We start from the raw sequence: 18,638 nt of genomic DNA on the forward strand, positions 1-18,638 counted from the left end.
CTCAGGAGAGTGAGAGAGGGAGCTGTGCAGAATGTCATAAGCCTGGGCTAATGACCAGACAATAAACAGAAAGTGGGCTGTATAAGATATTTACTGGCAGAAAAAAAAAAATGTTTTACTATCCAAAGTTAAAACAAGGGCAGAAGATTTAAAGTGGAGTTCTACCCAAAAAGTGGAACTTCCACTTTAAGTACTCCTCACCCCCTGACGTGCCACAGTTGGGGGGGGGGGGGAGAGTGTGTACCTAGTTTAGAGTGGGACTTCCTGTCCCACTTCCTCCTGCCTGCTCTTGGCCGCCTAGGCGACTCCTCCTCTCCCCCAGGTGGCCCCTCCCTCTATGCAATCTTTTGGGACACATCACAGGTCCCTGAAGATTGCCTGCCCACTAGCAGAGCGCAGCACGACTCGCGCATGCGCAGTGCGCACCCGGCTGTGAAGCCGAAAAAATGACAGAAGTTCCGCTTTAATGTAAAAAAAAATTTTTTTGCCATTATAACTACTTTAAATTGCATGGCTGGCTGGATTCTGAACTGAACATCTTATGGGTGGGTTAGGTTTGTACGTATGTATGGGAGACTGAAGAATTATCGGCAAATTTGCAGAAAAGCACCCCTAAACCCCGATGAGGTTCTCAAAATATCTTTGCTATAACTGAGCGGTTGTTGATTCACCATACTGTGATTGAACGACATCATCCTAATTTTAAAGCATACTGCAGGATATTTTGGTGAGCAGGGGATGGTTATTAGCTATTATCATTAAAAAAAAAAAAAAAAAAAAAGAAGAATAATTTTGCGATACAGACTTTCCTGTTCTTCCATTTCCTTCCTCTACTGGTATAGAAACATACATTTTGGTGAACTGACTCTTTTACATGCTATTGACAGTGCGCTCTTATAGGGATATAAAGATATCTAATTATTAACGAACATGAGGGCAGTGACACAGCACAGCCCTTGCTCCCTACCGTTTCCTCATTGCAAGCTTATAACCAGATTTCTTTTTCTGGATTGGACCTACTTATCTACAGTATAACATGATCAGGAGGAGCAGTGGCCAGACACAAGTACAAAATTCCCTATGTTGTTTTTGAAAAGCATGGAAATACCTTAAAGTAAATTTTTTTTTTTTGTATAGAGGAAAAGAGGGTTATAACCCCTGCCAGGTTTTTTTTTTCTATCGCCATCAGTGTTCAAGTGTGGAGATTTCCCTTCACTTTCCGTCCCAAAGCCAAACAGGAAGTGAGACGAAATCCCTGCAAATTAAGGAGTTCTCCAATGGGACCCCCAGGTCACCAGAACTAGTGACCCCATTGGAAGATTTCCCCTCTATTACATTTCTGGGGACAACCCAAAATTTTCAATGATAATGGTAAACAGGACAGAGTGGGTGAATCTCCTTAACCCCTTCCCACCCACGCTATAGCTGAATGACGGCTACAGCGCAGACTTACTTTGCCAGGCGGGCTTCTTGGATTGCGCTTCCCGCCCATCCCCTGTGGCAAGCAAGCAGCACACTCTGTGATCGCCAAGTCCTTCAGACTCACAGATCACAGATCAGGGTAAAGGGTCAATCACTGCGGCCCTTTACCACGTTATCAGCTGTGTCCACTGACAGCTGATCGCGGATGTCAACACAAGCTGATTATCAGCTTTTCTTTTCTCACGCTGACAGAGCGAGGAGAAAAGTAGAGAGCCGATAACCAGCTTTTGTTAAAGGGACAGCGACATTGATTATCAGTGCAGTCCCAATAGTGCTGCCAATCAGCGCCTCCTCATCAATGTCACCTATCAGTGCAGCCTAATCAGCGCACATCAATGAAAAAGAGAAAAAATGACCCGTTTGCAAAATTTTATAACAATTTTTTTTTTTTTTTTCAAATTTTTGGTCTTTTTTCGTTTGTTTAACAAAAAATAAAAAAAAACCCCAGTGGCAATTAAATACCACCAAAAGAAAGCTCTATTTATGTGAAAAAAAAAAAAAAAAGGAAATTTGGGGACAGTGTTGCATGACCACACAATCGTCATTCAAAGAGTGACAGCGCTGAAAGCTGAAAATTGGCCTGGGCAGGAAGGGGGTAAAAGAGCCCAGTAGGCAAGTAGTTAATGGAGTCACAGACAGCTCTCTGCTACTAGTAATGGTTGGGAGTCAGCAGGTCTGGCACCCAATCATGTGACCACTCTGACAGCCAATCACAGTGGTCATGTGATCAGGCAGTCCTTCCCCATCCAGGCGTAAGGACCCTGTACAACAGATGCTAGGCGTGAAGGAGTTAACATTATTTATTGATCATTTAAATAACCGGGCTGATTTCGATGAAAAACCAATAGTTCCTGGAGATCTTTAGTCTAGTTAGCTTACCGTGATCATTAAAGTATTGCTATAAAGAACGTTAGGGTGATCCAGGCCCTCTGCCTCCCTTCTACAGGTACAGTAATCCTCTTGTATTGTCTTATTTCATAATGTCCTTTTGGTATGTTCATGTTGACCAAAGACAGTGATAAATACACAAAGCTGACACACCTATGTTACCAAAAAACTGCCGCCCATAAGCCTTAATTTAACCACACATAATGTTTTGTTCCAGGTCTCTGCAATATTGTCCTGGCTCCACCTCTACCTATCAAAACACCCCAAACAGATACATACACTGCACTATTCTCCATTGTTTATTGTAAAGAAGTTTCATTACCTAGGGCGGCACAGTGGTGTAGTGGGTAGCACTTTCACCTAGCAGTAAGAAGGGTCGCTGGTTTGAATCCCACCCATGACACTACCTGCCTGGAGTTTGCATGTTCTCCCTGTGCCTGCGTGGGTTTCCTCCGGGTACTCCGGTTTCCTCCCACACTCCAAAGACATATTGGTAGGTTAATTGGATCCTGTCTAAATTGTCCCTAGTATGTATGAATGTGAGTTAGGGACCTTAGATTGTAAGCTCCTTGAGGGTAGGGACTGATGTGAATGTACAATGTATATGTAAAGCGCTGCGTAAATTGACGGCGCTATATAAGTACCTGAAATAAATAAATAAATTACCTGCCTTAACTCTGACATATTTTACCTGATGGTCATACACGTAAAGGCTGCTGGACTGAAAGATAGAAATCCATATATTACCCCATCCACACATGGATCTCTGCTGTCGGGTTCCTTATTTGGACAGGCAGCAGCCATTAGAGGTCTTTGGGGAAAGATTTAGGCTGAGCAGATCAAATACTACAACTCCTAGTCCAGAGGTTTATCTGCATATTTGTGTAATACCAAAACATCTTATGCAAATGTTCAGTAAATGGAGGTGAGGAAAGGAACAGGCATGCAAGAGGAAGCAGTACCCAGGGCTGGTGCAAGGATTTTTGACACCCTAGGCCAGTGATGGCGAACCTTGGCACCCCAGATGTTTTGGAACTACATTTCCCATGATGCTTAACTACACTGCAGGGTGCATCATGGGAAATGTAGTTCCAAAACCTCTAGGGTGCCAAGGTTCGCCATCACTGCCCTAAGTGAAACTTCATTTTGTCACCCCCCCTTGGCTCCACCCTTTTCCCTGCCCATGTAAACCCCATCTTTTTAATGAAGCGCCTATCAAATGCAGCCTCACCAGCGCCCATCAATAAAGGTTTGCTTGCCTCCACTCAATCAGGAGCGATGACACAGTCCTCTGCCACTGTGCAAACGGAGCAGCGGCTGCCTACTGATGCTGAGACAAGAAAGTAGGAACACCAGTGGCCAGGCTCCCTAGGGGTAGCACCGGCCCTGGCAGTACCACCTCCTGCTCAAAAGCAATCCACCACAGATCATTTTTCAGGGAGGTTAGGCAGTAATAATCCAAGTGGTTGTAAACCTCTGATTAAGGCTTACCTATAGGTAGTAGAAATATCTTCTAAACGTGCACCATTTAGGAGATATTGGCTGTACACTGCCTATGATGTAAATCGACGCATGCACTGCGAAAGAGCCCTCTGTGCCGTTTCTTTACTCGCAAGTGCCGGGACTGACATCACACAGCTCTGGCCAGTCACAGAGCCGGACTCCGCAGCCCCTGAAGGAAGAGGGGTGAAGCTGGATGGGGCCAGCGTGGGCTTTGTTTGCAGGTAAGTGCCACATAATGGGCTAATATCCAATGCATACTAGCCGTCTGTGTCTGTGGGGGGGGGAGGGGGGGCACACGGAGTAAAACCCATCACAGTTTACTCCCTCTTTCACTTTGAAATCATGCGAGTCCAAACTTGCACAAATTTCAAAACTGCATTTCTGTCCAACTTGAAAGACATCAGCGCAGGTTCATGCACAGATGATGATGATGATATGATCTCTCTCTCTCTCTCTCTCTCTCTCTAGAGAGAGAGAGAGAGAGAGATCTATAATCTCTATATATTCACCCCCAAAGTAGTGTAGAAACTACTTTTAGAAATCGGGACGCTCCTATTGCGAGCAATAGGCTCTGATTTGACCTGTCAAATTGTGCCAATGTGAACGAGGGCTTAGGAAGTGAAGCTTTGAGGGTCCAGTGAGACCACGTATAGGGTGTATACCACAGACTTAAAGGGCGAGTGCATCTTTAGAAAACCTGCCCTGTAAAATAACTGGGAATACCAATATAAAGGTTTGGCTGCTATGTGGCAATTCAGCTATTCGTTCTGTGAACATTGATAAACAAATCCAGATGTCTGAAAGGAATGACTATACAAATCAGTCACACAGCAGCTCCTCTTATTGAGACATGTTCACCTTGCAGATCAAATGCAGCAAAAGTTTACAGTCATCTACTTCTGGAAAGCAGACTTAATAGTCATTCAATAAGGATCACTTCAGATCTGCACTGAATTAAGGAAAAACACAACCGGCATGGATTTTACTGCAATCATTCATTTTAGAGCCGACATAAATAAAAGGTTAAGAAAAACCATTTATACAGAAGTGAGAAAGTGAATATGGCTACAATACACACAGATGGCTTCAGGGATAACCCAGAATATGTAAGTATAAGGACATTCCTGATCAACAGACTTGATTTTAGTCAGTGGTTTAGAAGTAGACACCAGACAACTCGCCTTTTCAGCAGTCAACCCCCTAATTTTCTCTCATGGCACGTGTCCTTTAAATTTTAGTCTAGTCTAACATCAGCTGGCCAAATTGCAGGTTGGCCTATAGAGAAGCCCTACTGTGGGTAATCGGCTGTCTGGTGTGTGAGGAGTGTACCTGCTGGGCATCATGGATCCTCTTGCTAGCTTCTACAGCTTGTAGAAACATAAGAGCCAGTGGAGCAGATATTTCATACATTCAGAAGTTGACCAGATCCTTAGAATGCTCAGAGATGAACATGAGCTGATGGAAATGCAAGAATTTATTTTATAGGCTGGGATTAACTGAAGTCACTCAATACTTCCAGAGTCACTTTAAAAAGGCAAAGTCACAAAAAAAAAAAAAAATATAATAGATTTCTCCCACGCACTGGGCACATATTAAATAAAAAGCGCAATTCACCTGATCCTCCATGCTGGCAGACCAGTTCCTGCAGCATCTCCTCCTCTATACTCTGAAGCAGTGGTCAACAACCTTTCAGACCTCATGGACTCATTTTTTTTTTTTTATCCCACAGGCCACCAACATGAATTCTACATGACACACAATGCTCCAGCTCTCTGCATCACAGTGCTGCCTTACAGACTCATCATTGGAGCTCACCTCCTTATCCAGTCACACGCTCATGTCCTCTGTCTGATCAGTGCTGCACTTGAAAGTGCCCCTCCTTCACCTGCCACTCTCTGCACTACTCCCAGCACCTCCCTCTGAGTTCACAGGAGTTGAAACTCTAGAGGCAGAACCAGACATCAATACGCACTGTCAGCATGCATTGAGAACACTGGAAACATGGGTGGAGTATAGAAGGAAGAGAGAGGGGGGGGGGGGGGGGGGAGGGAAGGAATAAAATTAAAAAAAAAAAAAAAAAAAAAAAAAAAAACACACCACACAAACACCCCACACCCCTTAGCGATAGGACAGTTAGAATTTTATTTGTTAGCCTTACTGAACCATATTTGTTAATAAAAATAAAAATAGTTATACACGCACACACATTTAGCAGATACGATATGCCTAAGTTACTATACACATAAAAACAAAATGTACAGTTCTTAACAGAATATTTGACACTTTACAGAAGTTCCGTTACTTAGCAACGAGTTACCCCATTCCAGCAATTTGCTAGAAATATGACACCTTCTGCAAGAAGGAGACAGACTGATAAGGATGTCAGTCCCGAGAACAGGCGGAATGTACAGGGGAGTTGGCACAAACTGGTGAAGTGGTTAATGGGTCATGCTACATATGTTTTACATTGCCCTTCCCTGCTCAGGGACAAAAGTCAAGTCACTTCTACAAAAGATCATACCCATGGCCAATATAAAAAGATCCTTTCACAGGCACATCCAGACTAACATGGCTGAGTTATGGGACATTGTGAGCATGTGAACAATCTCAGGGGATTAAAAAGATCATAAATTATAAAGACGCGTGACAGCTAGCATGCCATAAATATACAGGAGAATAATTGCAGGCAAACAGGTAGTGACAGTTACAAGCTGAATGCCTGAAATAAAGCGGAACAATGAACTGCTTATTGCATAATATAAAAAAAAAAAAAAAAAAAAAAAAGTTATTAGATAATAAAACAGAACCACGCACTTGCGTTGTACTGCATTCCTTTTACATAGAAGAACCTTTCCTGAAGATCAACAGCATAGGAAATCTGCAATAAGGATATGAAGGCTGTAGCTGCAACCTTTCTGAAAATGCCAAGTACCTGACTGTCATGCTGATCCAATATCTTCAATACGTGGAGTCACATACCTGGCACTTATATGCAGATCTACAATCGTAAACCTACTATGCAGTATGTTTGTTCCAGGTCAGTGACTGAGAAAATAATGAAGATGGAGCCAGTTAAGCAGAATTTTCAGAAGGAGCTCAGACAAAGCAGTCCAGGTTTCCCCCTAAATACTTTGAGTGGGTGCAGGCTCAGAAAACATGGCACACAACTATACTAGCTTCTGAAGCCATGAAGATATGTAAAGTGGATTTAGCCCCCTTTCTGCACTTATTGCCTGCCCTTTAAAATGAGAAAACTTTTATACACAGCCATGAAAAGAAGGGAGGCGAGGTGGTGACCTTAACATGGCAGATCTTCACAGCAGAAGTCTATATAGTCAGGTTTCTTAACTAGTACATTTCCAAAGATAAAATTGTTCATTAGTTTTGAAGCATCCCTTTAAGCTTGGCTAGTTTCGCATTCAGAACCCCCACCCCAAAAAAAAAAAAAAAAAAAAAAAAAAAAATTGCATATGATTTACACCCACTGTGTATTAAAGGACAATCCAAAGAGCTAGTCTGCATCCATGGCAGAGGGGGATTCCACAAGTGTTTGCAGCACAGGGGTAGACCGTCCACTATTAGCTTGCAGAGATGGAGACACCAGGTCTGCCCTGAACACGCGGCGGGTATTAATATTCTGTTCACATGACACTGGCTAGCATGGGGCTGCATTGCTCAGAAAGTTCCAGCCTTATATGTAGGTCATAGCACTACAAAAAGATTAGGTGGGCTCTCGCTCCCTGGCATCTGTAGCAGAATTTGATCCTTGAAGATTCCATGCCAAGCCCTGGGAAGCACAGGCTTCTGGTCTATAGTTAGTCTTCAGTGGACCTGAGGTTGGGTAATTTCAGTCTCATCATAGTGAGGTGGTGAGTCCGTGTCATTTGATGAGGCTTGCTGCTGATCTTGGTCCTCTTCAGGTCCATCATGTTCACTGATGTCCTCTAGTTTTGGGCCAGCAACAGAGGGACCAACATCTCCACTAGGCTTAGCCATTTTTATGGCTTCCTCATAGGCTGGAGGGAGCTCTAGAGCATAGAGGCTGTAAGCTGGAGGAGACATTGCACTTCTGTCCATATCACCAAATGCAAACATATGAGGATACTGCACCGAGCTGTAAGCTGTAACGGATCAGAAAATAGAATGTTAAACATTCATTGCATTGCTGAACGCATCAGTCATGTTAATGGATCAGTCATATTAGTGTTACAATAAGCACTAACATGCCATTTTAACCACTTAAGGACCGAGCCTCTGAGATTTGTTTACAAGTAAACTGTTTTTTTGCTAGAAAATTACTTAAAACCCCCAAACATTATACATTTGATTTTTCTACACACCCTAGAGAATAAAATGGCAGTTGTTGCAATACCTTGTCACACCGTATTTGTATTACACACTTTTTTGAATTAAAAAATAAAAACAGTAAAGTTAGCCCAATTTTTTTTATATTGTGAAAGATAATGTTACGCCGAGTAAAGCAATACCCAACGTGTCACACTTCAAAATTGTGCCTGCTTGTGGAATGGCGACAAACTTTTACCCTTAAAAATCTCCATAGGTGACGTTTAAGGAAATTCTACAGGTTGCATGTTTTGAGTTACAGGAGGTCTAGGGCTAGAATTATTGCTCTCGCTCTACACTGTTTTCACATGCGGGGGCTACTCACGTATGTGTTCGCTTCTGCACTCGAGCTTGGCGCATTTAAAAATTATTTATTTTACCTTTTATTTTTACACTGTTCTTTAATAAAAATAGCGTCACTTTTATTCCTATTACAAGGAATGTAAACATCCCTCATAATAGAGAGAAAAAAAAAAAAAAAAAAAAAAAAAAAAAAAAGCATGACAGGATCTCTTCAATATGACATCTGGGGTCAAAAAGACCTCAGATCTCATATTTACACTAAAATTCAATAAAAAAATAAATTTAAAAAAGTGGCCCTTTAAGAGCTTTGGGCAGAAGTGATGTTTTGACATCGCTTCCGCCCAGCAATGGTATAGAGCCCGCCGCAGAGACCACTCTTATCGGAAAGCGGACTGCCGGCCAAAGAAGAGGATACCGGGTTTATGGCAGCTAGCCACTGCCATAACAACGATATTCCTCTTCAAAGTTAGGAAGTATATCAGCATGCGGCGGTCCATAAGTGGTTAATGGCATAACACAAGGATACAATAGTGAGCAGAAAAATCATAACACGTCTTACACAGGGGGAAAAAAAAAAAAAAAAATGTCTAAAATCTCATTCAGGGTGCACCAATATGCATTGGAAAAGCATAAGGCTGGTAACACAACCTAATGCATTGGGTTAAAGCACAGCACTTTATAGTCTATCACAAGACGGATTTTAATATTAGAACTTCAGTCTAAATGGTAGACCGTAAGGGAGCAGTTTGAGAATATGTAGGTTACTACAAAAAAAAAAAAAAAAAAAAAACAAAACACAAACCCACACCCCGCAATCTTGCTATAGTGAACTGAACATTTGCCACTACAGTTGATATGCAAGAGTTCATTTCAAGCGGTATGTTATTTGAAGGGTCACTACCAAAGTTATGTTACAGTAGAGTTTGGGGACATTCCTCCCCCCCCCCCCCAGGGAAGAATGGTGACATCTCCCAGTCCTACGTTCTGGCCCTTTCCTTTTCAACCTTGAAATTGTTGGTATAATATTCATGGTAACTGGTTCTCTTTAGGTGCCCAAAATGAAAAAGCTTCATTTTACAAATTTCTTAAAACAAGCTACTTACAGGTGACTGTGCTGTGAATGGTGCTGTCATTGTCGATGGCAATCACAGTCACTTCATAGGGATGAGTTGGTAAATTTTGCACAGGCGGTTTCTTCTTTTTGCAGCAAAACTTTATGCAGCTGGCCGTGGTCCCACACAGCAGGAGAAGAAATATGGTGACCAGAATCAGCCTAGGGAAAGAAAGAAACTATATAAACACAGACAGGGAAAGGCTTCTATTGCTGTCATCGCTTTTATAAACGGGTTTAAACACAGAAGGCCTATTTGCAAGAGCAGAAAGAAAGTCAGTGGACCAGTCTAATCCAAAGCTGGCACAAACCAATGCCAACCAGAAAGCACAGAAAGACTGCTAAAATGTACAGCATCAAAGCTTTGGCTTTAAACTGCACAAAAAAAACCCAACAAACAATACATTTCCTTCAATAAATGCAAGAAACACACACGCCTTTTCCATGTACCCCAACTGGGTTCAGTAAGCATGGTCCTTTGTTCTCATTGCTATACCAAAAGGTTTTCTGTAGTAAAGAGATGTCCTGTAGACCTACCCAATACTTCCTGTCCTAGGGTGACAATGGCAGTTTTATAGATCCACAGTCAGTGTTATCACCCTAGGAGTGGAGTATATTACTGGCAGGATCACCGGGGGAGCCTGAAAAGCAAATGCCATCACCAGATCTAGGTGGCAAGTTAATATCTAGCCAACATCTAGAACTAGAAACCGACATCATATCCTAACAATAAGCCTCAAGTCAAATTTGACCAGAGCAATGTTTAATAAAAAAGTTGCATCTAGCCAATATGCAGGTTTTAAAATTTGCTTTTAGGGCAAAGTTCACCTTTTGAAACATGTTCCAGCTCCTGCCACCAGCTCCAATAACCTCCTTGGTGTGACAGTGCACCCATGCATGGCTCCGCCCACACAGCCACATCATTGATTCAGGTTCCTGTAAATGAACTACAACTACCATCGTGACTTATAGCTGTGAGAGCGCTCATTGTTCATTCACAAGCCCTGCAGCTTTCGACAGACAGCAAGCTGCAGGGATTGTCTGCAAAAGTGTACATTTATTATTTTTTTCAAAAAATGGTGAACTTATCCTTTAAAACTAATGTTGTCTATCCCTAAGGTACAACTTCATAGGCCCACTAAGGCATGTCCTATAGCCATACAGTATGTCAGTCAGGGGGGTTGTCAAAAGCAGCTATGACTCCAACAAATAACATAGGAGAGGTCTCAAAGCTGCCCACTGAAAAGGGTTCGATCAATTGCCCTTTGAGCCACCAGTCCAGAGATCTGCAGTTTCTAGGGGTAAAGCTGGACAAACCGATTACTCAATCCATGCTACAGTGTATATGGACAAATCTCCCATTGTATACCCAAAGAGTGGCAGAACCAGACTTGAGGCAGCTGCTGTTCTGCCAACAATTTTCTACCCGACTCCTTCCTTGAAGGATGTTTAACAGGAGACAACCGACAGGGCCACACACTGAAGTTATGCCCGACATAACCTAAGCAAAATTCAGTGTACGGCCAGCCTAAGGCTCACCATGTGTTATTCAATTTGCTTTAGATTTACCTTCAACTATGTAGTGCAAGGGCCTGCCTAACTGCAGACAGAATTAAAAAAGTGTTTAGGTTTGACCTCATGGTTTTGGAAAATCTAAAGGGGGGGGAGGGAAAAAAAAAAAAAAAAAAAAAAAAAAAAAAAAACTGTACAAGAAAATTGGATAATGTATGGCCAGCCTAAGTACTAATGACCCCTACATTTACCTTCCTCAACCAACTGATCGGCACATAATCCCAATTCATTAGTGGGGTGCCACAAGCAATATCCAGCCACTTCTCATATCAGGATACTGCCAAGTTACACTCCTTGCCTCCATGCTAAAATAGTCCACCGTATAGAAAATGGAAGTCTGTCATTTCCTGGCATTTAATATAGGAATGCATTTCCTAGGCCAAATTTCTAAGGAAACAGATGCAAAAGGTCAGTCTAACAATCCCACCTAGTGCAGAGGTCAACATCCAAAACAGACAGCTTCCTTGCAATGATCACTGCTGATATTCAGACCTTACAATGTAATTTTAACACATCCTAAAATAAAACCTGCACATCTGGCTCGGTCATTGCCTCTAAACAGCTACATATATATTACACCCATGCACCATAAACTGACTTTATTGAAACCGATAATTGCAAAAAAATAAATAAAATAAAATAGCAGTTTACATCTTAAAATCAGAACTCTTTTATATGCTGTACTACACAGTTGCATCCATTGACTAACCAGTCCGAGTAGAGGCTGCTTGTGTAAATTAGCTTCAACATTCCTCTGCAAAGCAATCTGCAGCAAACCACTTTTCAGAGGGTGTTATGCTCTGTACACGCGATCGGAAATTCTGCCAGCAAAAGTCCGATGTGAGCCTTTGGTCGGAAATTCCGACCGTGTGTATGGACCATCGGACTTTTGCTGGCGGAATTTCCACCAGCAAAAGACAGAGCAGGTTCTCTATTTTTCCGACAGAAAAAGTTCCCATCGGAAATTCTGATTGTCTGTAGCAATTCCGACACGCAAAGTTCCTACGCATGCTCGGAAACAATTCAACGCATGCTCAGAAGCATTGAACTTAAATTTTCTCGGCTCGTCGTAGTGTTGTAGGTCACCGCGTTCTTGACGGTCGAAAGTTCAGAGAACGTGTGACCATGTGTATGCAAGGCAAGCTTGAGCGGAATTCCGTCGGAAAAACCATCCAAGGTTTTTCTGGTGGAAAATCCGATCGTGTGTACAGGGCATTAGAACCTCCTCCTGAATACCATTTTTTCCCTCTCAGCCAAAGAGAGGAGTTTGTTAAACACTTGGCTTGCGATTGTGATGCGATCCTATTCACTTGATTAGGATCGCATCATTGATTTGATTTATTGACTTGATTATTTGTTGTAGAGGTTTTGCAGCACCGTGTACTAACATGGCCACTGGTTATGTTAGGCTTAATGGTCAGGGGCCGGTAAAACAGACTCAACTGCCTATTTTTACCACCCACCAACTGCCCATGTATACAAGCCTTTATTGCAAATCCAAAAATTAAAATTAAAAAATGTAAATGTTATAGCAACTTGGATGTGGTGGCTGCATTAGTTTTATTTCAGTTTTCAGGCCAAGAACAAGCAATTACAGAAAACACCTCCTTTCCAGAAATGAAGTGTCCTTGTAACTTCCACTGAGCTTAAAGAGGTTGTATACCTTTGTGCCGTTTGTACCTATAGGTACTGTAAATATCTCCTAAAGGTGTCCCCTTTAGGAGATATTTACTGTATACTGTGCCGATGAGGTCATTGGCCCATACGCTCTGAAGGAACTGCTGCCCGTGCCGTTTCTTCAGAAGTCAGTGCCGTGAGCGGTGGCTCCCATGCAGGAGTGACGTCGGGGTTACAGGAGTTACTCTGGGGCCCTGGAAGGATGACGGCTGTGGCCTCCAGAGGTGGCAGCGCAGGCTTCGTTTGCAGGTGTCACATAATGTGCTAGTATTAAGTGCATACTAGCACATTATGCCTTTACTTTGCAGGGAAGGAAAAAAAAAAAAAAAAAATAGGGCGTTTACTTCCTCTTTAAATGAAAGCACCAAGAACCCATGTAATGGAGATAAACAAATTAAGGCAGTCATGTTTAGGGCCCATAGATACAATGGAGCAATGAGTATCTGAGAAAGGAAGTGCGCGATTTGCAGGATCACCAAGTGAAAAAGAAAAAGCCTAAAGAAAAAAAAAAAAAAAAATGCACCCAGCACATCTTAAGACAGTTGAGCTACAAAATGTTTGAGTTTAAATCCACTTAAAGCTTCTATACAACGGCATTCCATTTGTTACAGAACTAGCCAAAAAAAAATATACATTACTAAAGTCAACTATGGATTCTGAATTCAGTATGCCCAAGAGTAAAAAAAAAAAAAAACCACAACACATAAGCAGTCCCATCACCTGGCCAAGCACGAGGCACTTTATTTTCATAGGATAATGCTGGCCTCTGCTTTGAGGACACATGGCAATGTCTATTTCTGTACCCGGCTCTAATGCCACTGAGGGTCACAGCAAAGGCCGGCCTTAATTTTATTGCTGTGCAAATGATCAGCTTCCCGCAACAACCAGACAGATGGCAAAAAAAAAAAAAAAAAAAAAACTAACAAAAATTAACCTAGGCTTTAAATCTCTGCTGGAAAACCTTTATACAGATGTCAGCATTCTATAGATCGCAGTAAATATCCACATGACCATCTGACAAAAAGCCAGGTCCAAAAGTTGTAATAAGCTTTCTCTACTCACCAGACATACCACAGGTTGACCCAGTTTGTGGCTGAACAACCTTTTCTAAAAATAAAAAATAAATATATTTAAGACAAGAATGTAATAACAGCAATCCAATATAAACAGTGAAACAATTAGAAGAACCAAAAAAAATGTAAAAATACTCACTCCTCACAGTGGTCATCGCGATTAGCCAGACACAACGAGATCTGAAAAAGGAAAAAAAAGTTTACTCAGTGGATCATAGAAAAGTAAAAGCAGAGAGCATACAAGCTCAATAAAATAGGAATTTTTTTAACGCATAAAGGCTGCAATAAACAGGCAGACAGGTCACTAAGGGCTTGTTTACACCATAACACATGCAAAACCTCACACTAGTGCTTTAGCTTACTATTCTGTGAATACTATATTAGTGGCTTCCTAGTATTTATGCAATTCCTATTAGGCAAAGAGGCTGCAATACCGCTCCAAGTGATCTAATAGCTGTACTGACGATCTGGTGCTGGTCCAGTCCGTGAACTGAAAAACCTGTCAATGTACATGCAAAAGAGGTGACCACACTCCAATCTTCAAAAGTATAAAGGGTTTAGTCGTAAAAATCTATGTATATCACTAGGCCAAGATACAACAGGACTATAGCAGCTTAATCATAACCTCCAAAAGGAAGCAATTCCTATTGCCAGACATGCAGCTGGTTGCTGATGCGGTCCGCCATTACAAGGAGGGTGTCTATTGACGTCTTTCCAGAACCCCCGGCCCCTGTGTGCCCCTGGTGAACGCTGTATTCTTTGGACACAGCTGATCACAGATCAAGGTAAAGGGACAATCACAGCAGCCCTTTGCCATGCGATCAGCTGTGTCCAGTCACATTGTAAATGGCCTTGCCAGTTATCAGCAGTACTTTCCATACGCGCTGTCAAAGACATACATACTTTTATAAACGTAATGTGGTCTTATTCTTGTATTTAAAATAAATTTTACAATATGTACCAAGCCGTTAAATTTGATCTACAATCTTTAGTACATCATATGATGTGTGCAGTTTTTAGATTTATTTTACACAACTTGGGGTGATCTTGTTTCTCAGCCCCGATGGAGGGAGCCTTGAGGCCCAGAAACGTGTTGGGTTTTCTGACTGTATCAAGAATAATAAACTTCTAATCTGATTGACGTGAGCTAACCCATGGCACCTTCATCTTTTTAAAGGCTCTTTTGCCGGGGTGCTGTGGCCTGTACAGCGTGAATGTGTGGTTGGTTGGTAGCTGAACTGCATACAGTCTACCTGACTATGTGGACGCAGCGGCTGTACGGAGAGTCACATGTCCCAATTTGACAGGCGTGCAGCCCTGAGCACAGAAAGCGTGCACACAGCTCCTGCTATGTAAAATTGGCAGTCTATCTCCCCCCCCACCCCATATGGATCCAGCGCTCTGAACACGCCTCACTGTAGGGCATGTTAACCCACAGCTGATCTATACATTGCTGCATCAGAAACAAATAGCACAGATTGTATTTTTAGGGCTCAAAGTAAATGGGCTGTCTATATACATGCATTATGGTATGAACAAACCAAGAAAACCAGGATATATATAGTGCCAACAGTATGCACAGCTCTTTACAACATGAGGGCAGACAGTACACCTATAATACAGGAGGGATCAGAGGGCCCTGCTCAGAGCTTACAATCTAGAAGATGGTTTTCCATGCATGAGCAACGCCAAAGAATTGTTCAACAGGTTGGAAAATCATCATGTAATGAGTTGTTATCTGGCACGGTTAGTGCTATATAAATACCGATAATCAATAAATAAAACGTCACCAAGTTGTTGCCGTGTCCAAACTGCTTGCATAACTGCTTGTTTAAGCCTAGGGTCACACTACCGCGATACGGCACAACGCATGTGATTGGCACCGCATTCCTGTGCAAAACCACATGCAATGTCTGCAGAGTGCGATTTAAGCCATTCGTTTTGTATGGTTCAAATCTCTCCGCATCAAAATGGTGCAGAATGGTTTTTTTTGGAATTCCCCTGAAATTAGATTGCATGGGAGTCACACCCATGCGATCCAATTCAGGCAATCGCACTGTGTTTTGCAAGCTGTTTTGGGGTGTCGTTAGTTTAATGTGGTTGTAAAGGCACAAGGATTAAAAAAAGTGTGGCAGCCCCCACTAATACTTACCTGAGCCCCCTCTCGATCCAGCGATATTAATGAGAGCCTTGGCTTTCCAGGGACTCGCACTCCTGATTGGCTTTTGGCAGCAGCCGGAGCCATCGCAGCTGTCAATCACAGCCAGTGAGCCAATCAAGAGATGTGGGGGGCGGGGCCTCACTATGGCTCTGTGTGTGAGTGGACACAGCCGCTGATCAGGAGCGGGTCTGCTTAGGTTCCCCCCCCCCCCCCTATTTCAACCTGCTTGCTGTGGGGGAACCCGGCAGGAGGAGGAGGGAGCACCGGCGTGTGACCCGAGGAGAGAGGGATTGGGGCTGCTCTGTGCAAAACCATTACACAGAGCAGGTTAGTATAACATGTTTGATTCAAAAAAATTAAATAAATACACAAGGCTTTACAAATCACTTTAACATTGACACCCGCAGCAGATCGCATTAATGCTGTGCATTTTCCACATTGCATAGAAGTGTACTGAGGCTAAATCATTAGGCCAAGTTTACACTAGCAGCATTAAAAAAAAAACCCACTAAGCTGCAGTTTTACCACCCCCTATACTGATCACAGTGGCTGAAGGGTGGTGTGCCCATCCTGCAGCATTGTGTGGCAAGTATTATATCCCTTGCTGCATTCAGCGGGCAGGATCACCACCGAACACGACCCATTTAGGACTGCACTGGGACAGCCCCAAGGCTGTATGCAATACACATGCATCATGGTGCTGAGAGATTTACAGGGTTAAAGCAGGCAGCAAGAAGGTGACAGGTCACCACCCAACTGGCCTGTTAAACACCCTCTGAAAAGTGATCTATTGCTCAAAAGGGCAACGCAAACAAACCTTCAGGGTGGTCATACACAGATTTATGGCTAATGAGAAAAACCTAATGGTTCAGATCATACAGTAATCATATGGTGAGATCATTCCATGTATGGCCTCCACTATACAAGCCACATCAGGAATGCATTATACAGAGGAGACACAGCACTAAAGTGCCAGCAAGACATTTGTTATTGGCAGCCCAGCAACTGACAGGTCAGCCCAGAGACTGCAACCATTGTGTGCTGGAGGAGGAATGAGAGCAGAAGATCTAAATCTACACTGAGAATAATATACATGTACAGTGTGATCATACATGGGGGAGTATGGAATCCAGACAGGAGATGAAGAAGAAGGAGGAGGCCATAGAAGGAGAGGGGAGGTGTCCTGTGTAGGGGGGGGGGGGTCACTGCCCCTCCATCGGGGTATTGGGGGGGGGGGGACAGTGCCTCTACATCGGGGTATTGGGGGGGGGGACAGTGCCCCTCCATTGGGGTATTGGGGGGGTGCAGCTGCTGCAGTCCTCTCCCCCCACAAGCTGTCAGTCACCCACCCTCTACATCACGGGTGGGGGGGGGGGGGGGGGTCTTCCTGTGTGTGGACGTGAAGTGCAGATGATCGGGGATGGAGGGGGGTTCACGTGGTGTGACATTCCACGTCCTGACAACAAAGGAGCTTACCATGATCTGTACACAGCACAGGGCGAGGAGCCTCCCCCGCGACTCATCTCCGCACATCCACATGGCTCCGGGGTTCGGGGACCGGCAGATGGAGATCTCAGCACCGTAAGCTCCGGAGGAGACCCACAAAGCCCAAATCCAGCCACACAACTGCAGAGCACGCTGACATCACCACGGTTTATAGAAGCGCACACGCCCATAGGCTCGGCCCCGCCCCGTGTTAGCCTGGTCCCGCCCACATTACGACCAGAAGGGCTGTGCAGTGCGAGGTGAGCGGGAGACGAGCTGTGTGTGAGGGACTCGCCTCCTCTATACACGACACAGCGAGTGTCCCCTATAGGGAACCAACCCTTCTCCTCTATACACGACACAGCGAGTGTCCCCTATAGGGAACCAACCCTTCTCCTCTATACACGACACAGCGAGTGTCCCCTATAGGGAACCAACCCTTCTCCTCTATACACGACACAGCGAGTGTCCCCTATAGGGAACCAACCCTTCTCCTCTATACACGACACAGCGAGTGTCCCCTATAGGGAACCAACCCTTCTCCTCTATACACGACACAGCGAGTGTCCCCTATAGGGAACCAACCCTTCTCCTCTATACACGACACAGCGAGTGTCCCCTATAGGGAACCAACCCTTCTCCTCTATACACGACACAGCGAGTGTCCCCTATAGGGAACCAACCCTTCTCTATACAGGGTACAGCGAGTGTCCCCTATAGGCAACCAACCCTTCTCCTCTATACACGATACAGTGAGTGTCCCCTATAGGGAACCAACCCTGCTCCTCTATGGAAGTGTATACAGTGTCCCCTATATAGGAACCAGATACTTCTCTGTGGAAGTGTATACAGAATGCAGCGTCCTCCTATAAGAACCAGATACTTCTCTATGGAAGTATATACAGAATACAGTGTCTCCTATAGAAACCAGATACTTCTCCTCTATGGAAGTATATATAAAATACAGTGTCCCCTATAGGAACCGGATACTTCTCCTCTATGGAAGTGTATAGAATACAGTGTCCCCTATATAGAAACC

General features: G+C 43.6%; 1 protein-coding gene across 1 annotated transcript; it reads right to left on the minus strand.

Moving 5' to 3' along the window:
- Positions 1 to 7,325: 7,325 nt before the first annotated feature.
- On the minus strand, positions 7,326 to 17,784 carry TMEM52 (transmembrane protein 52). Its single transcript, XM_073602976.1, has 5 exons — positions 17,591 to 17,784; positions 14,093 to 14,133; positions 13,943 to 13,987; positions 9,624 to 9,793; positions 7,326 to 7,994 (listed from the first exon to the last, which is right to left on the minus strand). Exons 1-5 carry the CDS (start codon positions 17,651 to 17,653, stop codon positions 7,696 to 7,698), a joined length of 618 nt encoding a protein of 205 aa, XP_073459077.1. The 5' UTR covers positions 17,654 to 17,784; the 3' UTR covers positions 7,326 to 7,695.
- Between the last annotated feature and the right edge of the window lie 854 nt (positions 17,785 to 18,638).

This window comes from Aquarana catesbeiana, linkage group LG10 (genome assembly GCF_042186555.1).
Source record: "Aquarana catesbeiana isolate 2022-GZ linkage group LG10, ASM4218655v1, whole genome shotgun sequence".
NCBI classification, from domain to species: domain Eukaryota; kingdom Metazoa; phylum Chordata; class Amphibia; order Anura; family Ranidae; genus Aquarana; species Aquarana catesbeiana.

Excerpts from the sequence above, each read along its gene's own strand:
- TMEM52 (XM_073602976.1), bottom strand. The coding sequence starts at position 17,653 with ATGTGGATGTGCGGAGATGAGTCGCGGGGGAGGCTCCTCGCCCTGTGC. Across the intron at positions 14,134-17,590 it reads TGTGCTGTGTACAGATCATG|ATCTCGTTGTGTCTGGCTAA; the intron begins GTAAGCTCCTTT and ends TTCCTTTTTCAG. Across the intron at positions 13,988-14,092 it reads CGCGATGACCACTGTGAGGA|AAAAGGTTGTTCAGCCACAA; the intron begins GTGAGTATTTTT and ends TTTTATTTTTAG.